At 38.4% G+C, this 20,034-nt stretch overlaps 1 protein-coding gene across 1 annotated transcript in view; it reads right to left on the reverse strand.

Moving 5' to 3' along the window:
- Nucleotides 1–9,783: 9,783 nt before the first annotated feature.
- The window catches only part of LOC113830928 (vomeronasal type-2 receptor 116-like), a 41,389-nt gene continuing 31,138 nt past the window's right edge, over nt 9,784–20,034 (reverse strand). The window contains exons 7-8 of the mRNA XM_027416052.1: nt 18,950–19,073; nt 9,784–10,706 (exon numbers count right to left, since the gene is read on the reverse strand). Of these exons, the coding sequence (XP_027271853.1) occupies nt 9,784–10,706; nt 18,950–19,073 (1,047 nt within the window). The remainder of the gene's footprint in view (nt 10,707–18,949; nt 19,074–20,034) is intronic.

The following is a 20,034-nucleotide window of genomic DNA, read 5'->3' on the forward strand; positions in this document are numbered from 1 at the left end:
TTTACTGGTGCATGAGAAACCTATAGAGTGCAACTGGGGAAAACTGATTCACTATGCCCTAGCAGTCTTCTACTGCCCAAGCTTCTTAGGTATTGGTGGGCTTCAAACGTAGCCTAACCATGCTTACTTTTGTTTTGTCTTTGTATATGATGTAATCTAATATTCTGAATGTCTTTTTCTATTCTTTACAGCTCTATTTTGTGACCATTCTTAATAATAATAATGTAGTACTATTGGAGTAAAGTTTTTTAAAGAAATCCATTTTGGTTTCTAATGCAATCAGCTGGAAGTGGCAGATTCCTATTTTCTACCCATTTGCACTACTACCCTGTTTCTCTTCCTTGCAGATGCCAAGTCCAAGAGGCCCCAGAGAGTTCCAGAGTGCCTAAACTGGAATGATACAACCAGCTTCCCCAGGATGTGGCAGCACTCCAGCTTTCTCAGGTCCTCCAAAGATTGTCAAGTCCCACCAGTCAGCAAAATAGGAGCCTTGAGAACTTGATGGCCTCATTCCCTAAACTGCCACACCTATGTGTTACGATAAATCTTTCTACCAAATGTTGCCTGAGCCCCACCACCACGTGTGAGCTTTATGCCAGCCGCCCGCCCGAGTTTGGCCCAAATGAATACACAGAGACACTTGTATTAGTTACAATGCTGCTTGGCCAATGACTAGGATTCTCATCTGTTAGCTCAGTCTCAATTACCATACATCTATATATTTTATGGGACTTATCTTATCGGATGCCTTATTGGCGTCCCTCCTTGCTGGTGAATCACATCCTGACACTGGAGCAGGAGCCAAGGGGAAAAGAGAGCGACACTTCCTTTTTCCTCTTCTTAAATATGAGTCTCCTTGCTATGTCACTTCCTGTCTGGATCACCACTTCTCTACTACATTTCCCAGAATCCTCTTTGACTCCTAATCCAGCCTAACCTGCTGTCTCATTGGCCAAGCAAGTACTCATGGCAGACAAAGGCTCTTTAAAGGAGCCAACCTGCTCTCTTCTCTGCTCTTCCCCTGGAGCATCCTGTACTTTTTCTCTTACCCTCTTCTTTTCTGTCCTCTTTACTTCTTTTCCCTTTTATTACCCCCTATTCTTTCTAGTAAAACTTCTGACTTATGTTCTCTCTGCCTGGCATGATGGTTCCCCACTTCTGTCACCCTCATGCCTGACAAGGAATCTGCCAAGGTTCCCCACACACTTTATTATAGCACATACTACAGCAGAGGATATTAAAATCCACAATGGTTTTATGGAATTTTGTCCAAAAATCCCATTTATTTACAAAATAGGAGGCTGTGGTGTGTGTAGTACTGTTATGATGAAAAAAATGTTTTATTATTGGCTTCTGGCCATCTGGTACTTTATCTTTCAAATATTATAACTTATTAATTAATGATGTGGACATTTACGTAGTCTTTCAAATCTTCTTCCCTCAATTTCTAATCAGGTAAGTCTCCCAGATTTGTCCATATATGCTTCCTTGTCAACTCCCCCAAAATAGCCCAGGTCCTTCTTCCAGTGCCCCAATCTAGTCTGGCTATGATCACCTGCAATACAACCATTGTCTAGGCTTCTTCTGTGAACTTCACTAAATACCACCACTCACAGGTCCCTTTTACTGCTCATTAAATCTCTCCACACAACCAGAATTCTCACTTCTTCCTTCAGGATCTAGCAAGATGACTCTGTCTTCATCATTCATACCTTTTTGTCAACCTGCCTGATCTACATCTGTTCCACATGAGCTGCCATGACATAATCTGGACACCCTTCCTGAGCTACAGCCAACCAGTAGGTTTCCTCCAATAACCTTCCCACATATCTTTATTCTCACATGCCCCTCATGTGCCACATCCAAACTCTTGATCCAGTCAGATGTACCCCTCACCTCTAGGCATCCAACTAGAGGTGAAGACCCACATGCTGTAAACCAACCAAGACCATTCTGTCCATTTTATTTCAATACACATAAGCCATTTTCGATCTCTACACCTAACATGCTTGAACATACTATCTTTTAACCCAATCTGTATTGCTTATATGAATATTAGAAGTAACAAAATATCCCCTGCCCAAATACAATCAAAAATACCAGCAATATCACAGATTCAGTGAGTATAGTCTCTCCAAGTGTGCTATTCTGGTAGAAATATTTGCCAATAAGGGTCACTTAATAAAATTCAGGACACAGAATATAAAAGTATATTCTACAACTTCATAGAGTGATTTAAGGATTTTAAAGAAGACACAAAGAAAAGTTCAATAAAACAACAGAGAAATAACTCAAGGACAATCAATGCCTTGCCGATGACCAAGTAAACACAAATATAAGACTGAAGTAAAGCTGGGCATTTGTGGTGCATGCCTTTAATCCCAGCACTTGGGAGGCAGAGGCAGGCAGATCTCTGTGAGTTCAAGGGCAGCCTGGTCTCCACAGCAGGTGCCAGGATAGGCTACAAAGCTTCACAGAGAAACCCTGTCTCAAATAACCAAAAAAATAGAGACTGAAATAAATGATGAAGAGAATGCAAGACTTGTTCATGGAATTCAATAAGGAAATAGAGTGAAGAAGACTCAAGCTTAAAGAGGAAAGAACTGAAAACAGGAGCAGTCCACCTAGAACCTCAAGGGAAAGACACACATATCAAATGAAGAAAGCAGAAGTCAGAAAATTGGGACTTACAGATAAAATAGAGTATAAAATATAGAAATGTGAAAAATTGAAAATAAGAAAGGAAATGTGAGACATGATGAGAAAAATGAACCTTCAAATTATTGGCATAGAAAATGCAGAAGAATTGTAGGTCAATGGCATAGACCGGATTTTCAATAAGGTCAATTTCATGGAAGAAGAGTTCCTGAAACTAAGGGAAGATACATCCAAATATATAAAAGAAGCACAGAGTACACCAATAGATAGGACCGGAAAACAAAATCTCCATAGATTTTCATAAATTAAAACACTAAGACTGTTAAATATTTTCAAGAATTCTAATTGAATCTTAAAAACATAACAAGAAAGTTTATTGGGAGCTATAAGAGAAAAGCCAGAACACACACACACACACACACACACACACACATAAATCAAAGAAAATATCATCTGTTTTCTTAATAGAATCTGTGAGAGTCAGAAAAGCTTAGAGGGAAGAATGCCAAGTCCTGTTAGTCTACAAAATTATATCCAGCAAACCAGAATTAAAGAAAGTGATATTTTAGCCTGGGGAGAGCAATTAGTATAGCATAGAGATGGTGGAAAGTAATAAGAAAACATATTTAATAGAATATAAAACACCACTGAGAACAATATTACAATTCTAAATTCAACAGCATGATGACCACAAATGATATAATTTTCTACAATACCGTTAAATATCAATGGCCTCAATTCATCATTTAAAAACATGGACTAACTGAATTGATCATAGAAACAAAATCCATGTAGCTTTTCTACAAAAGCATCTTAATTTTAAAATAGATACTATCATAGAATAAAAACATGGACAAATGTACGCAAATCTCATAAGTTCAGGAAGAAAGCATGCATCCCTACCATAACAACTGACAACATAGACTTCAGTGTAAAACTAGTTAGAAAAATAAAGATGGCAAACTACATGCTGGTCAAAGGAGCACTTAATCAAGAAGACATTACAACTCTAAACTTATGTCCACCCAATTGTGGGGCAGCCATTTTCATAAAAATTGTACTACTGTATTTAAGGACACAGTTTAACAACAATCCATTAACAGCAGGCAAATCTAATGCCCGACTTTCTCCAATACACATGTCACCTCGGCAAAATCCAAGACACAAACACGAGTACATGTTAGGTCAGTCATTTAATATTCAACAAAGACAACAAAAACATAAGATTGAGAGTAGAAAGCATCATAAAGACATGTTGGAAAAACTGCAGTCCCACAATTAGAAAGTGAAATTAAACCCATAACTAGCAAATTCACAAATTCTATCTTGAATTGAATCAGAGACTTAAATCAGAAACTTAGAACACTAACACTGTTAGAAAAACATAGGCAAGCGCCTCCATGATCTAAATGTCTGAAAAAAAATTTCTGAATAGGACTCCATTTGCCCAAGAATTAAAGCTAACAGTTGACAAGTAGGAGTTCATGAAACTAAAAGTCTCTACAGTCAAAGGAACAATCAACTGTGTTGAGAGGAAGCCCTCAGAATGAGAGAGGGTTTTGCCAGACAAATTTCTGACAGGGGATTAATATCCAGAATATACAAAGGACTGAAAAAAACCAAGAGTTAAAAAAGTGACCTATTATATAAGAAATGGTCCTGCAACCTGAAAAGAGTATTTCAATTGGGAAAATGGCTAAGAAATATTTCAAAAAAGTTTACCAACCTTAGCAATTATGGTTAGATGAATGAAAACAGCATTAGATTTCATTGTGGACAGTCAGATTAGCAGAGATCCACAGAACAGCCAACAAGTGCTTGAGTTGAAAGAAAGGAAAAGGAAGCCCTCATTCACTTACGGCAGGCCTGGAACTGGTGCAGCCACTTTAGAATGGTGAATTTTTCATAAACTAATAGTAAATCTGCCATATGACCCAGCTATACCATTCCTTGACATATGTCCACAGGACTCCACATCCTACTCCGCAGGTATTTGCTCTCTATGTGCAATGCTGTTTTGTATACAGTACTTACGAAACCGAAAAAAACAAAACAAAACTAAGTGACCTAGAATAGACAAGTAGATAATGAAACTGTGATAAATACACACCATATAATATCATTCAGGCATAAAAGAAACTGAAAATGTAAGCTTTGTGGGTATGTAGGTGGAACTGGAAAAGATCAAACTGAGTCATGAAACATCAGCTCAGAAAGACAAATGTCACATGTTCTTTCTCATCTAAGGTTTCTAATTCCAAATTTTCAGGTGTGAGTACATGTGAGAAACTGTAAAAGATGGAAAAATGACCAGGACCACTTCAAGAACTTGGGAAGAAATAGAGTGAAATAGCATGAAAGAAATAACCTAAAGGGAGAAATGCAAAAGAGAGACACTCCAATAAACTAGGTAAGAAGGAGATAAATACAGTTGAAGGATTGCCCAGTGTGAAGTAACAGTAAGGATGTCTGAACAAAATATGTGTGATGTGGAAGGGAAAGCAGGGAGGGGTGATTTAGGAAAACTGAAGAGAAGTAAATACAGAAGAAGGAGGGAAGTGTGTAAAATATCAATAAGAGTGTCTGAAAAGCCCAGAAATAATCATAATGTTATAATTTACCTTAAATCAACCCTAAAGTACAATTAATTATCTTATACTCATACATATAGTTTTAGTAAATGATTCTCATCTGGCTGATGCTTTTCCCTCCAAGACCAAGTCTATATACATAAACCCAGTACCAGACATGAGACACTCTCTTTTCAGGTATTCTCTAGAGTTGTTGAAGAGACTCTCAAAACATGGACACTATTGCTGTTGTGCATGTTTTTCCTGTTAGTTGGAAAGTGAGTCTGTATTACTTAAGAAACCATATACTTCACAAATGGCCTGAAGACCCTTGGAGCTGGAACTGGTATGGCTGCCCTTTCCTTATGAACTAGCTTTCATGATACCAAAAGACATCATGCAGGATTCCAAGGGATGGAGACAACCAAAATTCCTACCCCATTGTGACAATGGCCATCATAGCACACGACCCTAAGTGTGCAGAATTGCCATGCATTCCTTGATGGTGATTAAGAGCTCTCTGTATGGGAATAAAAAACCAGTCAGCAAAAAGAAAGCATGCCTCTGTCTGTTACCTCAGTATTCAGTGCTAGTGAAGTCATAGTTATTGGAGGAGAATCTACAACAATTTATTAGAATAATTTACTAAACCAGCATACTCTGTAACAACCATCTCTAGCGTAAATAATAAAAACTCAGACACAGCTATTTCAGTTCAAGATGAAAATAAGAATATCAAAGCAGCTAAGTTACCAAAGAGCTCTTACCTCTACCAAGGTTGGGGAGATCCTGTACTCAAAGTGGCTGTAGACCAATTGCCCAAGAATTAGTACAATCAGACCCAGCTCCTCTCTTATACACCTCTTTAGTGAAGTGATTAAAGGTATGTGCTCTTTCTCAAGCCATGTGTGGTTTGAACTCACAGAGATACATCTTCCTCTGTCTCCTGAGTTCTTCAATTAAAGATGTGTGCCATCACTGCCTGGTCTCTATGGCTGTGGATAGCTTTGCTTTCTGATCTTCAGGCAAGCTTTATTAAATCACAAACAATTTATCACCACAACAATCTGTAAACATTTGTCCCAATACCTACAGATAATTTTAGCCTTCGCTGCCCCAGCCACCCAGCAGAAAGGAAACTTCTCTTCACAACAGATGAGAGCATTACAGACTAATAAAAAAAAGCACAGTTGTTGAGGGCATCTCCAGTGGTTAAGTCTGCAAAACCATTCCCAAACCTAACACCCAGGAAACATTTGATTGGGGGATGGAGTAATTGTAATAATCAGAGGTTCAGGGAATTTTATTAGAGATTGTGTCTCCTAGTAATATCAGAGCGTAAAGCCATGCCTATCAACATGGCTGCCTAAACATGTGAAACTGAGTGGAGACAAAGCCACAGACCTGCCAAAGTGGTCAGGAGAATGACCACTAGATATTCATTCCACACAGAACATAATTAAGAAATGTTGAGAGATGGAGGAGTAATGTTCTTCCCAGGGTTTAAAAGCACACCAACTGTCATTCAATACCACATGGCCAGTCCTAAGAAAATATATGCAAGGAATATCATGTGGTGATATATTATTTATGATTTTCAATGCTTGCCTTTGATTCAGAAAGCAAAGTCATCGGCAAGTGATAGAGATCAGACAGTGGTGGTACACATCTCTAATCCTAGGACTCAGGTGGACAGATCTCTGTTAGTTCAAGACCACCATAGCCTACACAAGAGTGAAGAGTAACAGGGCTCATGCTTTTGATCCCAACACTGGGAACCACACATCTTTAATTCCAGCATTAGGGAGGAAGGTCTCAGAGCAGACCTTCAGTCTCAGCTTTCTCCAGCCATGTCGAGGAGAACATAGCAGTCTGGGGTTACAGTCTGAGATTACTGTCTGAGGTTTGGTAGAGCCAGGATCACCTTTCAGTCTGATGTAGAGGTAAGAGTTAGTGACTGTGACATATTCATGGACAGCGTTTGTGATTTCCAAATAGCAAAGGCAGAAGTGAACAATAAAAATTGTCCAGCCAGAATTTATGGAAGTAAATGTCACCTGGGTACAGGTAGGTAGTAAGTGTCTCAATAAAGTATTTGAAGCCAGGGATATTTCCTTTGAAAATGAGAAGCTTCCTTTAAGACAGTCCATCAATTCAATCTGACAATGCAGGCAATAGTGGAGAGGATAACCTAAAAGCTCTTCCCCTAAAATGAGATTGATGACTGCTCTTTATGCCATCCTACAGGCCTCACCCAGTGGCTGATGGAAGCAGAGACAGACATCCACAGACATATACTGAGCTGAAATAGGGAATTTGGTTGAAGAGAGGGAGGAATGAAGAGCGAAGGGGTCTGTACCAGGTTGGAGAAACTCACAGGAACAGTTGGCCTGAATAATACATTGTTTTATTGAGTGATAATAATCAGTGTGGCAGAAAAATGCAATGGAATCTTGAAATTCTCAGGCAAATGGATGGAACTACAGGAAACCATTCTGAGCAAGGTAACCAAGTCACAAAAAGACAAATATGTTATGTACTCACTCATATATGAATTGTAGACATAGAGCAAATGATTACTAGCCTATAATCCTCTTCACCAAAGAAACTTGGAAACATAAAGGACTCTAAGGATAACTGCATGGACCCCAGAATTGGGAAGGGGCAGGAACACCTGAGCTAATTGGGAGCATGAGGGTAGGTGACAGGGAGCTGCCAGAATGAGAGGAGGAGAAGAGGAGAGGAGAGGAGGAAATGGAGGAGTAGAAATATTGAGTTGGGGGAAGAATAGAGGAGAGCAGGATGAGAGATGTCATATTAGAAGGAGCCATTATAGGTCCGAGGAGAGATCTGGCACTAGGGAAATTTCCAGAGACCTACAAGGATGACACGAACTGACAATCCAGGCTAGGGTGGAGAGGATAACCTAAACGCCCATCCCCTAAAATGAGAATTATGACTACTTTTTATGCCATCCTAGGGCCCTCATCCAGTGGCTGATGGAAGCCAAGACAGACATCCACAGATACACACTGAACTGAACTCTGGAATTTAGTTGCAGAGAGGGAGGAATGAAGATTGAAGGGTTGTTGCCAGGTTGGAGAAACCCACAGACAGCTGGCCTGAACAAGTGGGAACACATCGACCCCAGAAGCTATCTGAGAGGCCAGTACAGGACTGATCCAATCTCCTGAACATGTATGTCAATGAGGAGGCCTCTGGTAGTGGATTAGTATTTTTCCCTGGTGTAAGAAGATAGTTTGAGAGTCCATCCCATGTGAAGGGATGTAGTCTTGCACAGGACACTTGGGTAAGGGCCTAGGTCCAGCCCAGGATGATGTGGTGGACTTTGCGGCGCCCCCATTGGGCCCTACCCTGCCTGGGGAGTGGATGGTGGATGGGGTGGGGATATGTCGGGTTAGGATAGGAGGGGAGAGGGAGAAGGGATTGACATGTGAATCAAGCTTGTTCCGAATTTAAACTAATAACAAATAAGTAAATAAATAAAAATAAAGTAATGGTTGTAGATTTTCCCTTTAAATTTTACATTTGCATACTTATGCATGTACTTATATATATTATGGATATTTTTAGAGAGACAGTTCATAGTATACTTGATTATGATTTTTCAGATATACCTTACAGTTATTATACCTACTTCCTTATTTCAAGTTTCAATATTATTCATGTTTATGATTAACAATGAATCTAGAAGTTCGTGATGAATCACTACATTATTCACAATTTGAGTACTCCCTTTTGCCCATTTCCCAAATCAAATCACTTCTACCTTGATATTCTACCCTCCATTGCTTCCCTACCCTCTCATGGTTTCTACACTTATCTCAGGGTGAATCCTCACATCTAAAGATTGTAACTAGATGCCTCAGAATAGAGAGAATATGTGTCATTTGTCTTTCTGAGTCTGAGTTACCTAACTCAACATATATTTTTCTATCTCTACCCATTTATGTGTACAACATTTTCATTATCCATTTATCCACTGAAGGACATTGAGGTGTTTCCATTTCCTATATATTATTGAAGAAAAGCAATGAGAATGGCCAAGAAAGTATCTCAGGAGTAAGATGTCACTTCCTTTGTGCATATGTCAAGGAACAGTAAGATTTATCTTTAGTTTTTTAAGAATTCTTCACCTGATTTCTGGAGTTATTGGATGTGTTTGCAAGATCCTTTAGCAGAGGGAAAGTTCTTTGCTTGCTCTATGGAAGTATCTAAACTACCACACAAAGCTATGCTTTACTCCAAAAAGTTAAAAGACTAAAATTAAAAACATTTAGTTCATGTATTACTTATTTCAGCTACTGTCATGTAATTGAATTGGAATATTTATATGGGCTACAAGTTAATATGTAACATGCATAACTTACTAGGAGGTTTTTCAGCAATTATTTACATCTGAGGTAGACTGTATATGACACAAAGTGGGGGAATCTTTTATTTTTTTAAATATACCTTTCAGAAAAAACTTGCTATAAAATAGGTAACTAACTTAACTTTACTAATGTATTTTATGAGATAGTTAGTTAATTCATCAAAATAATCTGTTGTGTCTATATTTTGTTTTATTTTTGAAGCATTTCAAAGAGTTCTTGTCAGGTCTTAGGAGAATAATGTAGCACTTTGGGATAAAGATGCACCCTAGCAGTCCTGCACTGGAGGCCAAGATGGAGAAGACCTCCACAGCCACCATAGCCTTGTTTTTGGTGCTGTGGTAGACTGGGAGGAAGGTGACCCAGACACTGCAGAACACCAGCATGCTGAATGTCAGGAACTTGGATTCATTGAATGTGTCAGGCAGGTTCCTAGCCAGGAAAGCCACAGTGAAGCTTCCTAGGGCCAGGATCCCCAAGTATGCCAGCACACAGTAGAAAGCAGTGACTGAGCCCTTGTTGCACAAAATGATGATGTAACTATGTTCAGAATGTGCATCTGCTTGAATATAGGGAGGTGAGGTTCCCATCCAGACTCCCAGGAGAATAAGCTGCATCAGGAAACAGATGGGGATGACAGAGTTATAGATGCCCGAGACAAACAGTCTTCTCATTGTTCTTCCTAGTTTTACAACTTTAAAGGCCAGAACTACAGTTATAGTTTTGGCCAAAACAGTGGAAAGAAGCAGAGTGAACACAAGTGCAAATGTAATTTGTTGTAATATGCAGGAGGCTGTGCTTGGCTGGCCAATGAAGAGAAAGGAACACAGGAAGCAGAGGAGGAGGGAGATGAGCAGGATGAAGCTGAGTGTCCGGTTATTGGCCTTAACGATGGGCGAGTCTTGATGTTTGAGGAAGATCCCCAAAACTACAGCTGTGCTGACAGAGAAGCAGAGAGCTACACAGACCAGAGCCAACCCGAGAGAATCTTCCAAAGATAGGAATGTCATTGACTTGGGAAGACAGTTGTTTCTCTCAGGGTTTGGGTACTCTTGAATTGGACAAGGGATACACTCCTGCTGATCTATGGGAGAAATGAACCGACATTTCAGCATCTACAAGGTTTTACTCATTCCATATTCAATCCACTAAGAGTGTCTTCCACTGATGTTTTATGCATCCTGGCACATTCTGCTTTACTATAGTGCCAAGGTAACCAACTATTTAGAATCCCCCTTTTCTGCGATGTCTACATCAGGATATTCCATGTAATGACAAGATTATAAATGTTTTCTGGACAAATGAAGTTCAAATAGTAATCAACCTCTTCAGATGATGGAAAACTGTCCAGTTATCCTTTAAAGAGTTCTAAAGTTAATCCAAACCAGCTTGGTCAGACTCCAGCTGCTTAGGTGAAGGACAAACCACTCAGAAGTCTACAGAGCCCCAACTAGGACAAAGGCCAAGATAACCACCAGAGAGTCAACTCTCTATTTGGACAGACAGAAGTCTACAGTCCCCAAACTACAAGAAAGGCCAAGATAACCACGAAAGGGTCAACTTGAACAGATTCCCAAGTGGAACTGAGGTTGTGCCAGTTACTAGAAAACCAGGAAAAAAAATACTAGAAAGAGGAAACAAGTAAAAAATACACCCATCCAGAAATCAGGGACTAAAACTAATCATCCCAACCCAAGATGCCTAAATTGCAGGGTAAGAAATACAATAAACAACAGATAGGGCAATGCAACACCAGCAAAACCCATCTATCCTTAGACAACAATACCTGAATATTTCAAGTCAGTGAAAGCACAAGAAAATGACCTCAAAATCAACTTCATGGAAGATAAGAAATGTCCTTAAACAGGAAGTGAAAAACTCACCTAGAGTATTTGATGCAATGCTAATCAAAAAATTAGAGGAAATCAACAAATCCCTCAAAGAATGCTACAAAGCTAAGAAAAAAAAAAAAAAACCAAGCAGGTAAGGAAAGTATTCAAGGCATGAAAATCAAATAGCAGCAATAAAAACACAAATTGTGGGAATTCAGGAAAAGCCAAATCTAGGTGAGAGAATAGGTAGTATAGATGCAAGCATCACTAACGGAATATAGGAATGGGAGAGGGAATCCCAGGCATTGAGGATGCAAGAGAAAAGTAATAATGCCATTAAGAAAAGATATTAAAGCTGAGAAACACCTACCATAAAACACTCAATTAATCTCTAACATCATGTAAAGACCAATCTAAGAGTAATAGAAATAGAAGAAGGAGCAGATTCTCAGCATAAATATCATGGAAGTACTTTAAAGAAAATCAAACAAGAAAATTTCTCTGGCTTAAAGAGGGCATGCCTATTAATTTTTTTTTACAAGAAGCTTACAGAACACCAAATAGATTAGATCAGAAAAGAAGTCTCTATGTCACATAATACCTAAAACAGTAAACCTAGCGAACAAGAAAAGACTACTAAACTTTAAAATTAAAATTAAACTTTAAAAATTAATCATTAATTCCAATTGCAATACCAATGTGCATGTGTGTGTAGGGAATTGTTCTGTACCTTGGCAAAGGAGAAATAACATTCCCTCTACCCCAGCAGCCTTCAGCTGACCAAGATCTCAGGTATTGGCAGACTTCAAATATTTAACCTCACACTGATTACTACTCTTTTACCTTTTATAAATGTTGTAATCCCAGCTTCAGAATATTCTTTTCCATTCCATATAGTTCATTTTTGCATGTTTCTTTTTTATTTAAATTCTTTAATTACCTCTCATATTTATATATCCATCCCCCATTCCCTCACCCTGCAATCCTCCCATGTTCCCCAGGAACCTCCCTACCCATCCACCAACTTCTCCCCACGGACAGTGAGGCCCTCCATCAGGGACCTTCAAAGTCTGTTATATGGTTTGGGGAAGGGCCCAGGCCTTCCTTGCTGTATCTGGGCTGCAACTGTATCTCTCCATAGGAAATGGGCTTCCAAAGTCCATTTGTGCTCTAGGTTGAAGACTGGCTCCACTGTTAGAAGTTCAATAGACTGCCTTGGCCTCCTAGCTGGCACCCACATTCAGAATGCTTGTTTCGGTCCAATGTTGTTTCCTCAAGCTTTATGACTAGGGTCTCCATGCTCTCACTATGTCAGGTCCACTGATTCTGCAGGTCTCTCCAGCCCCATCTTGGCTCTTTTGCCCAACCCACCTCCCTCTCCACAAATGAATTCCAGTAGTATGGTCCACTGCTTAGCTGTGGGTGCCTATTTCTGCTTTGAACAGCTACAGGATGAAGGATCTAGGAATGGTACCAAGGTAGACATCAATCTCATTATAGGGGTAGGGCATCAATGGCATTTTTTCCACCACTGCTTGGATTCTTAGTGGGGGTCATCCCTGTGGATCCCCTAAAACTTCCCCTCTGCTAGACCTCTCTCCAACCTGTACTGTCTTTGCTATCAAGGCATCTCCTTTCTTGCCCTTCTCTTCTCACCCCTGTCTCAGTCCTCTTGTTCCCCCTTCTTCCCTTTCCACCTCCTTCTTCTCCACCCACGCTCCATGTTCCCACTATGTTTAGGGGTTCATGTCGCCCTCTCTTTCTTCGAGGGACTATGCAATCTTCTCTTGGGGTCCTCCTTGTTTCCTAGCTCCTCTGGCAGTGTGGATTGTAGACTGTTAATCCTTTGCTCTATGTCTAAAAAAATCATATATGAGTGCGTACATATCATGTTTATCTTTTGTGACTGGGTTACCTCACTCAGGATGGTTTCTTCTAGTTCCATCCATTTATCTGCAAATTTCAAGATTCCATTGTTTTTTTTTTCTGCTGAGTTGTACTCCATTGTGTAAATGTACCACATTTCTCTATCCATTCTTCACTTGAGGGGCATCTAGGTTGCTTCCTGGCTATTACAAATAATGCTGCTATGAACATAGTTCAACATATGCCCTTATTGTATGAATGTACATTCTTTGGGTATATGCCCAGGAGAGGAACTGTTGATTCTTGAGATAGGCTGATTCCCATTTTCCAGAGAAACTGCCATAATTAATTCCAAAGTGGTCTTCCAAGTTTTCACTCCCACCAGCAATGGAGGAGTGTTCCACTTTCTCCACATCTTCTCCAGCATAGACTGTCATTGGTGTTATTGGTTTTAGCCATTCTGATGGGAGTAAGATGGTATCTCAGAGTCGTTTTGAGCTGCATTTCCCTGACAGCTAAGGATGTTCAGGACTTTCTCAAGTGTCTTTCAGCCATTTAATATTCCTTTGTTGAAAATTCTCTATTTAGTTCTGCACTCCACTTCTAAATTGCATTATTTGGTGTTTTGGAGGCTAGCTTCTTGTGTTCCTTTTATGTTTTGGTGATTGGCCCTCTGTCAAATGTGGGGTTGGTGAATATCTTTCCCCATTATGTGGGCTGGCATTGTGTCTTTCTGATTGTGTCCTTCACCTTACAGAATCTTCTCAGTTTCAGGAGGTCCCATTTTTTAATTGTCGATCTCAATGTTTGTGCTACTGGTGTTATGTTCAGAAAGCAGTCTCCTTACCAATTTGTTCAAGGGTACCACCTACATTCTCTTCTAGGAGGTTCAGTGTGGCTGAATTTATGTTGAGATCTTTGATGCATTGGAATTTAAGTTTTCTGCCTGGCGATAGATGTGGATCTATCTGCAATCTTCTACATGTCTGAATCCAGTTATGCCAACAACTTTCCTTGAAGATGTTTTCTTTTTTCCATTGTATGACTTTACCTTCTTTGTAGTAATTTTCGTTGTGCTGGAGTTTCACTTCCTGTAATTTCTGTAGGGCTGGATTTGTGGATATGTATTGCTTAAATCTGGTTTTGTCATGGAAATTCTTGTTTTTGCCATTGATATTGATTGAAAGCTTTGCTGGATACAGTAGTCCTGGCTTGCATCCATGTTCTCTTAGTGTCTGTAGAATATCTATCTAGGAATTTCTGGCTTTCAAAGTTTCAATTGAGAAGTCTGATGTAAATCAGATAGGTCTGCCTTTATATGTTACTTGGCTTTTTCCTTTGCTGCTCTTAATATCCTTTCTTTATTCTGTACGTTTGTTATTTTGATTATTATGTGGTGAGGGGACTTCTTTTTGCGGTCCAATCTATTTGGTGTTCTGTAAACCTCTTGTACTTTCATAGGTATATCCTTCTGTAGGTTGGGTAAGTTTTCTTCTATAATTTTATTGAATTTTTTTCTGTAACTTTGAGCTGAATTTCTTCTCTTTCTTCTATACCTACTATCCTTAGGTTTTGTATTTTCATGGTGTTCCATAATTCATGAATATTTTACATTAGAGACATGTTGGATTTGAGATTATCTTTGGTCGATGACTGTTTATCCTCTATTGAGTCCTTAACGCCAGAGATTCTTTCTTCCATCTCTTGTATTCTATTGGTTATGCTTACATCAAGAGTTTCCTGATGGTTTACCCAACTTTTCTATTTCTAGAAAGCTGTCATTCTGTGTTTTCCTTTTTGTTTCTAAATCTGCTTTCAAACCATAAACTGATAAACTGTTTGGATTGTTTCCTTCACTTCTTCGGGGTTTTTTTTTTTTTTCTTTAGATTCTTTAAGGTTTTTTTTTTTTTTTTTTTCTTTTACTTCGTAAATTTTTTGGTTTGTGTTCCTTCATTTCATTCAAAATTTTGCTTCTATTTGTTAAGGGATTTTCTTCTTTGCTCTTTAAGGTCTCTATCATCTTCATAAGATAATTTTTGTGGGCCATCTCTTCTTCATCCTCTGCATTGGGATTTTCAGATCTTGCTGGTGTGTAGTCCCTAGATACTGGTGTTGTCATATTGGTTTTTCTATTGTTGAGTGTGCTCTTATTGTGTCATCTTTTAATCCCTTCTTCCAGTGGGTGCAGGTTGGGTGTCTCCCTCTCACAGGTGGCAAGTGGAGGGCAGAGTTGGGAGGGAGGAAAAGGGTGAGGTGTGTCCAGACTCAGGATTGGCCTTCTATTCTGGGAAGGTCCACTCTTGTCCAGGGGTAGGCTCAGGATGAAGCTAGCAGATAGTGATGGTGGAGTTTGCTGGCAGGGCAGCGACCAGACTCACCTTAGGTGACAGGCAGAAGGCAGAGGTTATAGGAAGGACATATAGTTTCATTTTTTTGTGACCATTCTTAATAACAACCATGAGTATGGTTAAAATATTTTTAAAGAAGAATTATTTTGGTTCTGAATGTAATCATATTGATGTTGGTTGAATATTTGTGTTCTATAGTTATTAACATAAATTTTCAGCATTATTATTTATTTACTGTTGAAAAGTCAGGTTGTATATTTTAAGAATTTAATATTCTGACATATACAAATATTGGCATGGATTGTGACAATTCTGTTCTGTTCTTAAGCAAAAATGCTATCATAGAGCTCCTGTTGGGTGGGTGCATGAGTACTGTAATTACACTGTGCTCAGATAAATATGCAGTAGTGTGTCCTCTCTCAAATTCCGGACCCTGTTCAGTTATGCCAAACAATAATTCTACAATAGTACAAAACTCTAAAGTGCCTATGTGCTGTCTGCCATCCCAGACCCTTCTGAACAATTGATTTAATTACACCTAGGCTATGTAAACCTCTAGGCTTGTCAAGTGTATAATACTTTCTTTTGTCCCAATCTGCATTGTGTATGAATATTAGAAGTTACAATAAATTCAAATGCTCAAAATATCAACAAAAGGTGTCAACGATAGGAAAGATGTAGCCAGTATATTATATCCAATACCTACCAGTCTGGAAGAAATGTTTTCAAATGAGAAATACCAAATAAAATTCAGGACACAGAATATAAAACAGTATATTCATTTCATAGAGTAATTTATAGGGGTTTAAAGAAGACACAAAAAAACAGTTCAATGAAACTAAGAAGAAATTACTCAAGGAGAATAAATACCTTGGTGATGAACAAGTGAACACAAATGTAAGACTGAAATAAATGATACAGACCATCCAACTTGTTCATGGAATTCAATAAGAAAATAGTAAGAGTGAAGAAGACTCAAGGTAAAATGAAAACAGAATTGAAAAGACAAACAGTACAGCTAGAAAAGGAAAGCATTACAAGTCAAATGAATCATACAGAAGGCAGAAAATTTGGATTCAAAGATAAAATAGAGAATAAAAAACCATAGAAAATTAAAACAGGAAAGGAAATGTTGGGCACTATGAGAAAACCAGAAATTTAAATTATTGGCATAGATGAGGGAGAAGAATTCCAGGTCAACAACTTAGACCAGTTGTTCAACAAGGTCAGTTACATAGATGAAGAGTTCTTGAAACTAAGGAAAGATGCATCCATACATATAGAAGAAGCACAGAGGGCACCAATAGAGAAGATCATAAAAGAAAATCCTTACGGAATATCATAATCTAAGTACTAACAATGAAAAACAGTTTTAAATGAATTTTAATTATAATTTTAATAACATAAAAAATGTTTTGAAAGCTGCAAGAGAAAGAAAAGAAAACAAAACACAAATCAATATAAAGGGACACTAATAATACTAGCAGCACCTCTGGGTGTAAGTTGGGATTTTACATAGCTTACATTTTAATTCTTTGGTTCTTTGCTGTTTCTATTAACCCATAGCTTTATTTTAATAAATCTTATAATACCAACCAAAACAAGAATACTAGCAGATATCTGAATGGAATCTGTGAGTGTCAGAAAAGCCTAGAACAAAGCATACCAAGTCCTGAAAACTATGATGGCCAGCCTAAAGAGCATTGAGCATATCAGAGAGATGGGGGAAAGAATAAGAAGGCATATTGAGTAAAACATAAAGCACCATTGAGAACAAGACAACTCTAAATTCAACAACACAATGACCACAAATATCAGAAACATCCACAATACCATTGAACAGAAATTGCCTCAATTCATCATTCCAAATCATTAACCAAAGCAATGGTAAAAGGAAAGTCCATAGCACTAAGTGCCCACATGGAGAAACAGGAGAAAAGTCACACTAGAGCATTGACAAAACAACTGAGAGCTTTAGAGCAAAAATAAGCAAATTTACCACAGAGGAGTAGACACAAGGAAATAATCAAATTGGGGGCTGAAATCAATAAAGTAAAAACTAGGAAAACATTACAAAGAATCAATGAAACAAATAATTGGTTCTTTGAGAAGATCAACAAGATAGACAAACCTATATCCAATCTAACCAAAAGGCAGAGAGAGCGTATGCTAATTAACAAAATCAGAAATGAATAGAGGATCTAACAATGCACACTGAGGAAATCAGGAGAATCATCAGGTGATACTTTGAAAACCAGTACTCGAGAAAATTTGAAAATCTGAAAGAAATGGACAATTTTTTGGACAGATATCACTTACCAAAATTAAACAAAGAACAGTAAGCAGTTTAAATCAAACTACAACCTCTAATGAAATAGAAGCAGTCATCAAAAGCCCCGACAACCAAAATAAAGCCCAGGGCCAGATGGATTCAGTGCAGAAATACAACAGAAATTCAAACATGAGATAATACCAGTACTCCTCAAATTGTTCTACACAATAGAAGCAGAAGGTTCATTGCCAAACTCTTTACAAGACTACCATTACCTTGGTTCCCAAGCCACACAAATACACAACTAAGAAAGAGAACTACAGACCAGTATCCCTCATGAACATTGATGCAATAATACTCAATAAAATACTGGCAAACTGAGTAAACAATCAGGAACCACAGATGCAAGCATAACCAACAGAATACAAGAGACGGAAGACAGAATCTCAGACGCTGAAGTTAAACTAGAGGAAATAAACTCAGCAAGCAAAGAAAATCTGAAGTCCAACAAATCCATACCACAATATATCCTGGAAATATGGGACAGCATGAAAAGACCAACCTAAGGATAATAGGTATAGAAGAAGGTGATGAAACCCAACTAGAAGGTGCAGAAAACATACTCAACAAAATCATGGAAGAAAATTTTCCCAGCTTAAGAAAGACATGTCAATGAATTACAAAAAGCTTACAAAACGTCAAATAGAGTGGACCAAAAGGAAAGTCCCCTTGTCACATAATAATTAAAACACCATTGCTTTAATTGTGGTGATACTGTCATTCAATGAAAGGCAGATTTTGGAAGTAGTGATGTAGGTGACACAATCACATGAGGCTTCCAATCAAATGTTCATACATCGTGTGGCATCAGCAGTGATTATTAATAAATGGATATAGGGATGAGTGGAAGAGACATGGAGAACAAAGCTGCATCCCAACACAATGGTCACTTCTTAGCTTTATCCTTCTACATTTACAAACAGTTTGGGGAAAGGTATTGTTTTTCACCTGTCTGGTTGGAAATGTGCCTCTCTGGACAAAACACACAAGAAAAACAGCAGGCAGGTCTTCCTTCTTCTGTAAGTTTCCAGAAACCAGGACCACAGCTCTCTGAACATACAGATTGAGGATTCTGAGGGACACACAGAAAAACTCTTCATAAATTTGCACATCAGTCACAGGCTTGAATATTTTTAAGCTAAACAATTTAAACTTCACATAGACTATCAAAGTTGTATACAGTTATGTGGCACTATGAATTCTCTATATGGAGTGTAGAGTGGAAGTTAGCACACTTCCAGATACTAAACTAAAATTTCAAAGTGTCTTTATGGTGAGTAAACTGTGCTTGACTTCTGCTAGCTTTTGTGAAATGTCTTTAACAACTGAATATTCCCTCCTGGGAAACAGCAAGCCAGAACTCCTTCCTTGTATGAATTGTGGAACAGATGAAGTGAGGCAGAAACCAAGTCACTCTTGCTTATCTGTTTCTATGTTTACCTTCCACAGTCTGTAGTCACAACCATTCACTCTGATTCACTTTCCTTGGAAGAGGGTTTGGGAATTGTGGATAGTCACAGCTACTCTTGACTCCATCACATGTAGATTTTCTGTAGACACTGAATTATGGTTCATTACTGTGACTTTCACCTTTGAATATGCTCAGAATAGTGCCCTGCTTTTTCTTCCAAATGTTAGTGATGTCATCATTTAGGAATATATCAATTGGCTCCTTAATTAATAATATTAGCCAGTATACTTCTAACACAACCTCAGCTTGGTAATACTTTCAGAAAGTGTGAATGCTAGGAAAAATTCTATCCTTCCCTTTGCATGTTTTTTGCCATAAGTTAGACTCTGTTACACTCTTATAAATATCTCTATATGAACAGTATATAGGATTGTAGCACTGGCTCAGCAGTTAAGAGTGTATACTGCTCTCACAGAGAAACCCGCAGCACTAAAATCAGGCAGTTCACAAACATCGGTTATAGAGATGATTTGTATAAAAATCCATAATTTATTTTGTTACAAGGACTTTGGACATGAATGTGTATGGGTTGTGTTAAATGAGGGATGAAATGAGATCAGCA

This window comes from Cricetulus griseus, chromosome 4 (genome assembly GCF_003668045.3).
Source record: "Cricetulus griseus strain 17A/GY chromosome 4, alternate assembly CriGri-PICRH-1.0, whole genome shotgun sequence".
NCBI lineage: Eukaryota > Metazoa > Chordata > Mammalia > Rodentia > Cricetidae > Cricetulus > Cricetulus griseus.